Genomic DNA, 13,267 nt, shown 5'->3' with positions numbered 1-13,267 from the left:
TTTAATCACCCTGTTCAAAGCACCTCTGTTGGGAGTATAGCGTTTTTTTCCTAGTCAGTTCTGTCAAGAATAAAGTATATTCCCGCTGTTTAGCAGAGAAAGTAAGGAAGTCTAAGGTGTTTCTCAAGGCTAACACGCTGAGCCGCTGAGCCGCTGCACCTCTCCTATGTGAGAAGATAACTCATATAATCACCCCCCTTGCATATGCCTTGAAAGCATCCCAAGTTAGACCACACCCTGCCGTACCAGCATTAGTATCCCAAAAGCTTCGAAGCTCGGCCCCAAGGGTTGTTAGTACCTCATTACAGGACAGCCATAGAGGACTCAGTCTCCAAATTTTACGTTTGGCCACTTCAGGGTATCCCAATGTGACCAGTAGGGGAGAATGATCATAGATACACCTGGGAAGATAGTCAGCATCAACTACGAAGACTAGAGCAGCCATATTCCCAAATGAGAGATTGATTCTCGAGAACAATCTATAGGCCGGTGAGTGGCAGGAGTAAACACTAGATAGTGGATGACGCAGGTGCCAAATTTCTGCCAGATAATATGTATCAGCCAAAGGGGAAATACCACCCGCCACTCCTCCCAGTCTATCCATATCCAACACCAGACAAAGGAGGAGATTGAAATCACCAAGGAGTAGGGGGGGGGGGTGCAGGGCGAAGGCCTGTCACGAGTACCATCACCTCATGTAGAATTTGGACAGAAGCTGGAGGTGGGTTATAGAAATTTACAATAATGAATGAGGTACAATACATCTGGCAGCACAAAATTACAACTCTACCCTTAGGATCAGTGTTCACTGAAGTAATTACACATTTCAGAGACTTGTGGACCAGCAAAGAGACCCCTCAGGAATAGCTGGAAAAGGAGGCATGATATCCATGCTTAATCCAGGGTTTATGCAGAGCCTTCAATTTGGACCCCACTAAGTGGGTTTCCTGGAGGAGTATCATATGCGGATTGTATGTGGAGACCAAGTTAAAGACTAATAATCTCTTGAGCTTATCATTCAGGCCCTTAACATTCCAGGATATTATTTTAAAAAATACTGTAAAGTCTCCATCATTAATATCAAAGAAATGGGGTATCCCCAGACCATAATCTGGGAGAGTAAGAAGATGCGGTTTCCGCAAAGGTTCACATCCTTCAGCTGATTGTCAGGTCAAATCACCGATCCACACATAATTATATGCTGCAGTCACCTGGTGTAAGAGAGACAGAAAGCTAGAACTAACATAACCCAATCCAACACACCCTACCTGTCCCTCCAAACAGGAGATATGCTTAATTCCCAATGCAGTAACGCGCATGCTCAAGGTAAAGGTAAAACTGGGATAAGAAAATTTGGTTTTAAATGTTTAGAAGAAAGTGGGGGAAATCCTCTTCCCAGATCCTCTTCAGATCGAAGAAAGAAGATGGCAACCTCTGAGGGCCTAGATGTACGTGGCCCAGACGCAGTTCCTGCCGATTTCTCCATTTTGTCAGTTACTTTGGACTGCTTGGAAGAAGCCATTATCTCCGGATTACAGACCAGAAATATGTGACAGGGCAAATAGTGTATTCAGGCTAGTGCACCAGGAATGTACGCCACAGTAGAAATTGCATAGGGAAGGGGAAGATTCCTCTAGTCGCTACATTGCAGTCAAATATTGTGAGGAGTATACTGGGGGGGGGGGGGGGGTGTCCATAGCTAGATTGGTATGCTCACCAAAAAAGTAATTGAGCCTAGGAAACAGGGCACTTACCACACCGTAGGAGAGCAGATGCAGTCCAGAAGAAACATCTGTGTGGAGGACCAAGATGGCAGCCGCACCCAGCAACACCTGCAGTGAAGCACCCGTGGTGGTTGGTGTATGGCCAGCGATGTAGGGCACTGTGTGTCTTTGGTGGGGACAGCGTCCCAGCGGGATAGGCTCCTCCAGAGAGCGCTATGCAGCCCCAGCAGAGTGCCATGTTCCGAACTGGCCCGGACAGTAGGCCCCGCTACAAAACCAGCAGCAAATGGCAGCAAAGGGCTACCTGCACGTCTGCTCCTGCCAGCGTCCAGGCCAAGCCCCCCATGCTTTGGTATACCAAAGCATTATTGCCTGTCCGTGTAAAACTATTAAATTAAATAGGCAGTTGCTGAAGGCAGACCTGGGGGCCTTTGTTAGGCCCCCAGGCTGCCATGGAAACTGATCGGTGCCCTCCAATATTGTTGTGGGGAAGCCAAGGGGTGGCAGAGCGAGCTTCCTCCCTCTGTCAAACACATTAGATGGCAATATTGACAGCAGCATCTAATGGGTTAAAGTGCCAGAATCGGAGAGCGCTTCGATTTCGGCAGTTGGAGCAGGAACCTGGCTGTGTATAACAGCCATGCTCCTGCCGCTAATCTCGTAGGTACACTGGCAGTGCCCACGAGATCAGAACAACGGATATATCCGTCGCTATGCAGGTACTAGCTACTACTTGTGTTGGATATATCAGTCATTCGTCGTTAAGGGGTTAATACAATGGTTATTGAAAATAGGATCTTAGCCATGAGGTCTGTAAATCCTAATGGCTGCACAGTTACCAGATCTCAATTTTATAGAACATCTTTAGGATGTAGTGGAATAGACAGAGTGAGGGTATCAATCAGAATCTGTAATAAAGGTTTCCAGTATAGTTATATCATTCCACTAAGAATTCAGGCTGTTCTAAGGGAAAGGAGGGTCCTATCAAGTACTAAAAAGGAGGACCTAGAGAAGTGACCTGAGTGCAGGTAATCATCACTGATATGTTCAATAATTAATTAAATAAGAAATTCATGCTTACTAATAATCATGGATCTGAAAAATTGGATTACCCCGAAATTACAAAAAAAACACCACTGGGGGGACGGACCTGCAGCTTCAGTTTTGCGATTGCAGAGGAACCCCATGCTCCTCAATATGTCCTATGGACAGAAAGAAAGTAAGAGAATGGGGAAGTTCAATCTTTTATGTACATTGCTTTGCTTATTTATTCATGGTACTTTGTACTTAACTAGCTTACCAAATAGTACTGGTAGTCCCCACCTAAAGTTAATATAAGGACCTAGGGTATGTTGTATCTAGTCAGCCTCAGCTGGTACCATGAACTGGATAGGTGCCCAGCAAACTTTTGGTCGTCATCGACAGAAATGGGTGTTAGTGCATAATAAACAACGGGGCTCCCCATTTTATTGTGGAAAAACTATTCATCTGTGTTGATGCAATCCTGTGCAAAATATATTAGACTGAAGGTTTAGGAGAATCTCTGTTTATGTGGCTGCACATCGCTGCTGTGTAAATCAATGGAGATGAGTGTATGATGCTGACTGGTCATACACGTAAACACGCCCAGTTAAAAACACAATATACGCCCAGTTGGACATAACGAAAAAAAACGCCCAGTTGTCCATTTCAAACCTCATTTGCATATATATATATATATATATATATATATATATATATATATATATATAAAATAGCTCATAACTTGGCCAAAAATGAACGTTTTTAAAAAAAAACAAAACGTTACTGTTCTCTACATTGCAGCGCCGATCACATGCAATAGGAGATAGGGATTTCAGAATCTGGTGACAGAGCCTCTTTAAGCTGAGCAGATCATGAGCAAGAAAGCCTTTTATGGGAACTTACATGTAAGACAAAAGCTTCTCATAAGAATGAATGAGTAAGATAAGATTTCCCATAACAAGTTTACAGCTTCAAAGCTAACACGTACATTCTCATAGCAGACTCTGGGAAATCATGTGTTTACCATTCTTTATCGGACAATCCCAGAGCAAGTTTGGACTTCGGGCTCTTTTACTCGGCCGGTGCAGCGAGCACCGATCAAAGAGACATCATGGATCGGCGCTCGTTTGCTCTGATCACATGGAGCTATGGATGGGGACGAGCGGTCGTTACTCTGATCGCTTGTCCCCATACATTATCATGTCGGCAGCACGTCTCCCCGTTTACACAGGGAGATGTGCTGCCGACAACACTAATATTTAACTTTTTTAAAACGATACGACCAGCAGATGATCGAGCATTTGCTCGTTCATCTGCTGATCGCTGCCCTGTTTACATAGGGCAATTATCGTCAACGAGCGTTATATTAATGCTCGTCTGCCCGATAATCGTCCGGTGTAAAACCCCCCTTACAGAGAAAAAAAAAATCAACCTATTACATCCGGGAGTCTAAGCAGCTCCTGTAGATAACTGGCTGTGCTGCTTCTAACTCCATTCCATCAGTCCTCCTGACCGACCGATGTAATCTACTCTCCTCCTCCCTAATCTCAGTATTAGCGATATCAGCAGGGGAGGAGGTTGAACATGGCAGTTTAGTGAGAGCGGAGGGGAGGACACAGGCTATCAGTATCAGAGTGTAAATAGGTAAAAGAACACAGGGGTAGGGATTGGGAGTCACACAAGTTCAGGGTTGACAACCGCCTGTTTATTCCTCGACAACCTGTAAAAATAGGGCACATTTTTCCAGTGTTAGTAAAAACAAAATGAATGCGTCCGTGATTTGGAAGAAACTTGAAGTTGGAGGTGCTTGTACAAATCATTGGCATTGCAATTATTATTTCAGAGGTCTCAGTAAATGTTGTGAATGTGTTAAACTTTTCTAAGCTGTAAACTTCTATTACTTATGATTTCTTGATTCATTATAGTTTTACAATTTGTCTGTAAAAAATGTCTGTCCATGATTTTTAGATAAATTGCCCAGGAAAAAAAAAAATCTGGTTCGCAACTGTGCACCGTCAGTATCAAAATGCAAGTAGGGATTAGAGCAGAGGGGCTATCAGTGTAGAGAAAGCAGTGCTGATATATGAGAGCTAGTGAAGGCAGCAGCATCCCGGACACACAGACCTCACATCAAGCATGTATTACAGAAAGGACATGACCACAGGAGAAAAGTCTGACACTAGAGCAGCTTGCACACTGAATATCAGCGGTTGTAAAAACTAAATCAAGATTTTGCCTAAAACTTAGTGCAACTTTTTAATCTCCAGTTAACCATTAACATAAATAAAAAGGGTTTATTTTTTTACACGTCAAAAGGTTTCCATAGCCTGTATCACTAATGTGGACGCTTACCTCAAGAAACCTCTGAATTAACTCTAAATTCATTATTACTTACCTGTGGTCACATCTCCTGGAATTTCCGCCTCCACTTCACTCTTACACAATTGATCGCCCCTCACCCGCTCTTCTTCTGCTTCATCCTCCACTTTAATATTAGTCAGATCTTCCACCTGATTTCACATATGTAACAATTCAGTACAATACAAGAGAGAGTGCGAAAAATCTAACAGATCAACATAAGAAACCACCAAAATCTATGACCACATCTATGACCGCAGGACCAAAAACCTCCACACTCCCTTATATAGATCATGTATAGGGCTCAGCTTCATCTACCTGATGATTCTCTGGGACATTGTGATTTTCCTCTGGGCAGTCCTGGGAATAGAGAGGACAGGTACATCTCTCTGGTGGATTTCTTCTACTTGATCCATCTGTAGGAAACACACAGTGAAGGAATACATTGTTTAAATGTGATGACAGGATAGGAGTAGTATCTAGGTGAGCCTCAAAACAGGTTTTTGTCTTACAAGCAATAAAAGTCTCCCCCTCCTTACAATGCTGATCAGCCATTAAATCCGTCTCCTCTTCTGCTTCATCTTTAACCTCAATCTTAATATCAATCAGATTTTCACCCTGAATGGACAAGATATTATTATTTTTTTTAATTATATTGGGTTCAATTACTTTATGGTCATATTTTGGTGGACTTTACTGCCATCTACCTGATGATTCTCTAGGACATTGCGATTTTCCTCTGGACAGTCCTGGGAATACAGAGGACTGGGACATCTCTCTGGTGGATTTCTCCTGCTGGATCCATCTGTAGGAAACACAAAGTGACTGAAAACATTACTATTGTATATCTGTCTATATATCACACCTCTCAAGACCTTCAAATCTAGGTTTATTGATGAGCCAAAATTACAATATTGTCCTCTGCACCAAGGTCCCAGCACTTTGTAAGTCATAGGCCTGAAGTGGCCCACCAGAGCGAATGGTGGGGCTACCTACTCCGCCATAGTATTGAATGGTTTCCGCGTCCTGAAGATGTGAAGTTGAAAGTAGTAGGAGGCTTTTAAGAGCACCCTGCTGCGCCCTGCAAACCCCAAAAAGATTCAAGGTGCTGCCCTGATGTGTCCTGGAACAAATCACACCCCTGCTTATTAGGAAAATGGAAAATTTCAAAAGAGGGAACTCACGGTGAAGACCCTCATCTTTTATCAGTATCTCTAGAAAGGAAAACAACTACTCCAAGTTTCCTCTCCACAAGGGATAAGAAACCACTGAGGTTTTGGAGATAGCTCTATTTTTTTATACTCCCTGGTGCTATTATGGTGAATGGGTAGAAAAAAGGAAAATATGATTACATTTACCAGTAATTGGTTTTCCATGAGGACATGACAGCACCATGACCGAGACTGCCTCCCTCCCAGACAGCAAACAGGAACTTCTGAGATCGCTTCAAAGAAGGACACCCCCATCCTCCTCTGTAGGAAAAGTCCGACTTATCATAAGGACAGTTATGACAATTTATAAAAAAAAAATTTTTAAATGAAGAGGACCCACACTGCCTGCCTTAATATATACTCCGATCAGCCATAAAATTTTAAAACCACTGACAGGTGAAGTGAAAAGCATGGATTACCTCGTTACAATGGCGCATGTCAAGGTGTGGGATATATTAGGCAGCAACTGTACAGTCAGTTCTTGAAGTTGAGGTGTTGCAAACAGAAATAAAAACGGAAGGATCTGAGCGACTTTGACAAGGACCAAATTGTGATGGCTAAAAGACTGGGTCAGAGAATCTCCAAAACGGCAGGTCTTGTAGTGTGTTCCCGGTACACAGGGATGTTTCCCGATATATTACTACCAAAAGTGGTCCAAGGAAGGAATACGGTGAACCGGCCGGCCACCCGAAAAAAACCCGAATCTCACTGATGCACGTGGGATGCAAAAGCTAGCACGTCTGGTCCGATCCCACAGACGAGCTACTGTAGCAGAAATTACTGGAAAAATACAAAAATTACACTTACCACACAGGAAACCATTCCCAATCGCTTTAAAAGTGGCAATACCCCGAATCTCCTAAGTCTGTAGCAAGATTATTCACCCAAATTAAGGTTATATATTGTATCTATATTCATATACATTTTTATATATCTATACATACAGTATATTTTTTTTTACCAGCCACAGGGAAGTCATGTAAAAGCTCATACATATCTAAAAAGAGTGGGAAATAAAGGTGGTGCTGTCATGGGCTCATGAAAAACAGAGTACCAGAAAGTGTAATCTTAGTATTTCCCGTATCACCCATAACAGCACCAGTGAGAATAGACTTGGGTGGGATAGCACTTTTCTTCCAAAGGCTAACATGTATTAGGCCAACTCCAGGTAGCTGCCTTAGAAACGTGACCTATTAAAGGGGTTGTCCGAGATTCGATCAAATTTTCAAAAAAAGTGTGTAATACCCCTTATACAGACAACCTAAATAAACAAGTATTTAAAAAAAAAATAAAAAAAATCCACTTACCACATATCTTCTTTGAATTTAGCGCCATATGTTTACATGCACTCCAGGTCCGGTTTGTTGAGGTTTCCTTCTCATGAAACTTCTTTTCCCTGCATGCATTGCAGGCTGTAATGAGCGTGCATGTACAGCCTACCAAGAGTTCATTTGAGCTGTCCTTGCACGTCCCCACTGACCTTTTTTGCACCCCAACAGCTCCGTAGATGTCATCCCCCACCTCCTTATATGTCACACTACCCCTCCCCCACCTGTACCTAGCGATATTGTACGAAGCGCTATTGTACCTCACCGAAGGAGCGGAATCCCACTGTGGTCGTGGATTTCGCTCCTGGACGCTGCGCTTGAGGTCTCTGTCCATGTATGGACAGAGACATCAAGCGATCCGTTCTGGACAGAAATCACAGGCCACAGCGGCGCTATATATATATAAAGGCGGGGGGTGTATCTACAAGTGGCTGTGTTTCGCAGGTGCCGTCCTTGTTCACTGTGAACATGCACAGGCGCGCTCACAGTGAACAACTACATAGGCTGGGCAGGCATTAAAGAACAAGCACCCGCAGAAACGACACGTCACCAGTGACGTGTCGTATAGGATCCAAGGTCTCTCTGGTCCGAGACCATGTGATCGGTATACGACACGACAGTGGAGGAGGCAGAAAACGTGACGTTGGAGCTCACGTGATCAGCAGGAAAAAGCAGCCAGAGCGGAGAACAGAAGCAAGATTGCAAGGGTAAGTATATTATGAAATGGTAAATATCTGAAATGTGGTATTAAATGTAAAAAAATAAAAATAAATCTCGGACAACCCCTTTAAGGCTTTAGCTCTTTCTGCCCAGAAGGTAGAAATTGCTCTTGTGGAATGGGCAGCAAACCCAGAATGGGCATTATCCCTGGAATAAGCCAATCTGATAGAGCAATAGTCCTGATCGCAAACTAGTCCCCATTTTTAATTTTTTTTTTTATGTATACATTTATTTAGTTATAAATTCAGTTTAAAATTTTCACATTATGTAGATCATTCATAAAAAGACATACATATTTTACGCGGACATAATGTCCTTATCCATCCCTTCCCTGCATCACAGAGAACAAAAACAACCCAACAGATAAAGAATAAATCACTCATATCTTTAGGCGGCAGATGGAGAGATTTCTCGGGTATCATCGTTGATTTGAGACTAGATCTATACATCGTATGACCAGCAAGACCATCTCTCTAGCAACGACTTTACTCGGATAACCCCATTCTCCTGCATGCACTTCGCATATAGAGATAGTATTGATTTACTTTTTTCCTCAGTCCATTTAATTGTGGAAGATCTTTAGATTTCCATTTAGACACCAGTTCCGCTCTAGTGGCTATACATATTGTAGCGCCCATGGCCGCGGGCCGTCGGGTTCACTCACCTCCCGACGTCCGCAGCCATGGATCTGTGAGCGCTGGCCTCCGTCTCCCTTCTTGGAGATGCCAGCGCTCACTTCCGCTCCGTCCGGCCGGGTCCCGTAGGGTGCGCGCGCACGCTCGCGCCTGCTCTTAAAGGGCCAGCGCGCGCACATGAAAACAATGATCATTAACCCACGTGATTCCCTGCCCTATAAGAATGCCCCAGCCCTTCTGATCCTTGCCTGAGCGTTGTTAGTCTTTAACTGTCTGTCTCGCAAATGGTCAATGAGTGTCTCCCGTTCCCGCTGTTACCCGTGCCCGGTTACCGTTCCTGTATTCCGCATTGTTCCTGTGCCTACCCGTGTTCAAGTGCCATCTGCCACGTCAAGTGCTATCTGCTCATCGGATACTGCCCGCCACGTCTGGCGCCACTTTCCGCACCTGCCTCCATCCGTGCTGAAGCCACAGTCACCGTCCGGACTATTTCAGGTACCTAAGCATTACTGTCTGCTATCTTACCTTCACATAGACTGTGACCTGGTCAGCTGCCTCCCCGCTACGGCGGAGCGGCCTAGTGGGTCCACAAACCCAGGGTCCGTGACAGTACGCTCAGGCCATGGAACCCGCTGGCCAGCCCAAGACCCCAGTACAGAAGATTCAGACAGAGATGCATGACCTACGCACTCGTCAGGATCAACTCTTTGAGGCGGTGAATTCTATTCTGGTCCGCCTGGATCTACTCGCTGTTCCACCCCCGGTTCTTCCTCCAGAAGCTGTTGCTGTGCCACTGCCTGTTGCTCCCCCTGTTTGTTCCGGATCCTCAGTTCCTCTGCCTCTTCCTCCTCGCTATGACTGTGACCCCAGAGCATGCAGAGGATTTCTCAATCAATGCACGGTGCATTTTAGGCTACGGCCTCATCTCTTCCACTCCGAGGAGGCTAAAGTAGCATTCATCATCTCCCTCCTCGCTGGCAAGGCCCTCGCATGGGCAAACCCAATCTTGGAGCAACAAGGACCTGTATCCGCGTACCTAGCCTTGTTCCTGCAGTCCTTTCGTACCGTGTTCGAGGAGCCGGGTCGAACATCCCCTGCCGCAGCCACTCTGTTGACCCTCAAGCAAGAAGGCTCCACAGTAGGGGAGTATGCGATCTCCTTCCGTACCCTAGCAGCCGAGCTGGCATGGAACAATGAGGCACTGGTGGCGACCTTCTGGCAGGGACTGTCCTCTCACATCAAGGACGAACTGGCAGCCCGCGACCTTCCATCTACCTTGGATGCCCTCATCCTGTTAGCCACCCAGGTTGATATGAGAATCCGGGAGCGCTCAAGAGGTTCGTCAGGAGAGCCGGGCCCACAGACCAGCACCCCCTGCCCAGAGACCACAATTGTCCACTCCTAGTGCGCTACCTGAGGAACCCATGCAGGTAGACAGAGTCCGGTTATCTGAACAGGAGAAGCAGCGCAGACGCTCCTCTGGACTTTGCATGTATTGCGGCCTCAAGGGTCATTTTGTGCGTCAATGCCCACAGAAACCGGGAAACTCCAGTACCTAGGGTTGGTTGGAGAGGCAACTCTAGGTGGAACGTCTCCAAACGTTAAAACCTCTTCCAAATTATCGATACCTGTGGCCATCGTCACCGGACAGGCATCACATCCTTCCTCCGCCTATCTTGACTCTGGAGCGGCTGCTAATTTTATCCACCAAGATCTAGTGGATCGGTTTCAACTACCCACAGTCCGTCTGGAGAGACCCCTGGCAGTTGCCTCTGTGAATGGTCTACCGCTGCCTGATCCAATCATGCTCATCACTGAGCCGGTGACATTACGGGTCGGAGCTCTTCACTCAGAACAGATCTCCTTCCTGGTACTACCTAAGGCTATCAATCCTATCCTGCTGGGTCTGCCATGGCTCAGTCTACACGCCCTGACACTCGACTGGAGTTCTGGAGAAGTTCTTCAATGGGGTTCCAGATGCCATAGCCATTGCCTGTCACAAGTCCGTCCTGTTGTGCCCCCTCTGCCTCAGTCACTCTCCGATCTACCTTCTCAGTATGCCAGTTTTGCGGATGTCTTCTGCATACGAGAGGCTGAGATGTTGCCTCCACATCGGAGTTATGACTGTCCCATTGAACTGGTTCCCAATGCTTCTCTTCCCCGTGGACGAGTATATCCTCTCTCCTTGCCAGAGACGTTATCAATGTCAGCCTATATCAAGGAGAACTTGGAGAGGGGTTTTATTCGAAAATCTTCCTCCCCGGCCGGGGCAGGATTCTTCTTCGTTAAAAAGAAAGATGGATCTCTCCGACCCTGCATTGACTACCGTGGTCTCAATCAGATCACGGTCAAGAACAAATACCCGTTGCCACTCATTTCCGAGCTGTTTGATCGCATACGAGGAGCCAACATTTTTTCCAAGCTAGATCTGCGGGGGGCCTATAATCTAATCCGGATTCGCCGGGGTGACGAATGGAAGACGGCATTTAACACCCGCGATGGGCACTACGAATACCGAGTGATGCCCTTCGGACTGTGTAACGCTCCCGCAGTATTTCAGGAGTTCGTTAATGACATCTTCCGAGATCTCCTCTATACGTGTGTTGTAGTTTATCTCGATGATATTCTAATCTTCTCCCCAGAACTGATGACCCATCGGAGGCACGTTCGTCAAGTTCTTCTGCGACTAAGAGAGAATCGCTTGTATGCCAAGTTAGAGAAATGCACATTTGAAAAGAGGTCTCTGCCCTTCCTGGGCTATGTCATCTCAGATCAAGGCCTTAAGATGGACCCTGAGAAGTTAAAGTCTGTCCTGGAATGGCCACGTCCTCAAGGCCTAAGGGCCATACAGCGGTTCCTGGCTTTCGCCAATTTCTACCGGCAGTTTATTCCGAACTTTTCTTCTCTGACGGCCCCCATCTCTACCCTTACCAAGAAGGGTGTGAACGCCAAGGGGTGGACTCCGGAGGCAGAGTCCGCATTCATTAGCCTCAAGAAAGCCTTCACTTCAGCTTCGATCCTTCATCACCCTGACATATCTCGGCAGTTCTCACTGGAAGTGGACGCTTCCTCTGTTGGTGCAGGCGCACTTCTGTTGCAGAGGAGCTCCAAAGGAAAGGCCGTAGTGTGTGGCTACTACTCAAGACTGTTTTCCTCTGCTGAGCGCAATTATTCCATTGGAGATCGGGAGCTACTGGCTATCAAATTGGCCCTGGAGGAGTGGAGACATCTTCTGGAGGGCGCTGCTCACCCCATCCTGATCTTCACCGACCACAAGAATCTCACTTACCTTCAGTCCGCTCAAAGACTGAATCCTCGTCAAGCCAGGTGGTCACTGTTCTTCACCCGTTCCTGGACCGCAAGAGGGTAGGAGGAAGTACTTTCTATCTGGTGGACTGTAGAGGGTTTGGTCCTGAGGAGAGGTCCTGGGAGCCAGAAGAGAACCTCGGTGCTACTGCTCTTATTAAAAAGTTCCTCTCTCACTCTGGCCCCAAGAAGAGGGGGTGTAAGAGGGGGATACTGTAGCGCCCATGGCCGCGGGCCGTCGGGTTCACTCACCTCCCGACGCCCGCAGCCATGGATCTGTGAGCGCTGGCCTCCGTCTCCCTTCTTGGAGATGCCAGCGCTCACTTCCGCTCCGTCCGGCCGGGTCCCGTAGGGTGCTCGCGCCCGCTCTTGAAGGGCCAGCGCGCGCACATGAAAACAATGATCATTAACCCACGTGATTCCCTGCCCTATAAGAATGCCCCAGCCCTTCTCATCCTTGCCTGAGCGTTGTTAGTCTTTCCGTCTGTCTCGCAAATGGTCCCTTAGTGTCTCCCGTTCCCGCTGTTACCCGTGCCCTGTTACCGTTCCTGTATTCCGCATTGTTCCTGTGCCTACCCGTGTTCAAGTGCCACCTGCCACGTCAAGTGCTATCTGCTCATCGGATACTGCCCGCCACGTCTGGCGCCACTTTCCGCACCTGCCTCCATCCGTGCTGAAGCCACAGTCACCGTCCGGACTATTTCAGGTACCTAAGCATTACTGTCTGCTATCTTACCTTCACATAGACTGTGACCTGGTCAGCTGCCTCCCCGCTACGGCGGATCGGCCTAGTGTGTCCACAAACCCAGGGTCCGTGACACATATCCTGCTGACCACCCATCTACATTTAGCTGGGACTGCTTCAAATGAAAGATGAAGCAGTGCCAGTTCTGGCGTTGGCTCAACAATAGTCTTACAAATTGTGGTATTAAAGTGAGCTACAAAAATTACTATTGAAATTT

At 46.6% G+C, this 13,267-nt stretch overlaps 1 protein-coding gene across 4 annotated transcripts in view; it reads right to left on the bottom strand.

Moving 5' to 3' along the window:
* The window catches only part of LOC142659414 (uncharacterized), a 90,513-nt gene that overhangs the window by 27,885 nt on the left and 49,361 nt on the right, over nucleotides 1-13,267 (bottom strand). For 2 of the 4 annotated variants that reach the window (XM_075835572.1, XM_075835738.1), the window contains 4 exons: nucleotides 5,813-5,910; nucleotides 5,618-5,723; nucleotides 5,424-5,521; nucleotides 5,143-5,257 (listed from right to left, as the gene is read on the bottom strand). In XM_075835572.1, the coding sequence (XP_075691687.1) occupies nucleotides 5,143-5,257; nucleotides 5,424-5,521; nucleotides 5,618-5,723; nucleotides 5,813-5,910 (417 nt within the window). The remainder of the gene's footprint in view (nucleotides 1-5,142; nucleotides 5,258-5,423; nucleotides 5,522-5,617; nucleotides 5,724-5,812; nucleotides 5,911-13,267) is intronic. The other 2 variants (XM_075835653.1, XM_075835828.1) reach the window with 2 other exon arrangements.

The sequence above is a fragment of the Rhinoderma darwinii genome, chromosome 1, assembly GCF_050947455.1.
Source record: "Rhinoderma darwinii isolate aRhiDar2 chromosome 1, aRhiDar2.hap1, whole genome shotgun sequence".
In the NCBI taxonomy this organism is placed as follows: domain Eukaryota; kingdom Metazoa; phylum Chordata; class Amphibia; order Anura; family Rhinodermatidae; genus Rhinoderma; species Rhinoderma darwinii.
The sequence above is the reverse complement of the archived record's forward strand: the minus strand, read 5'-3'. Positions and strand labels throughout refer to the sequence as shown.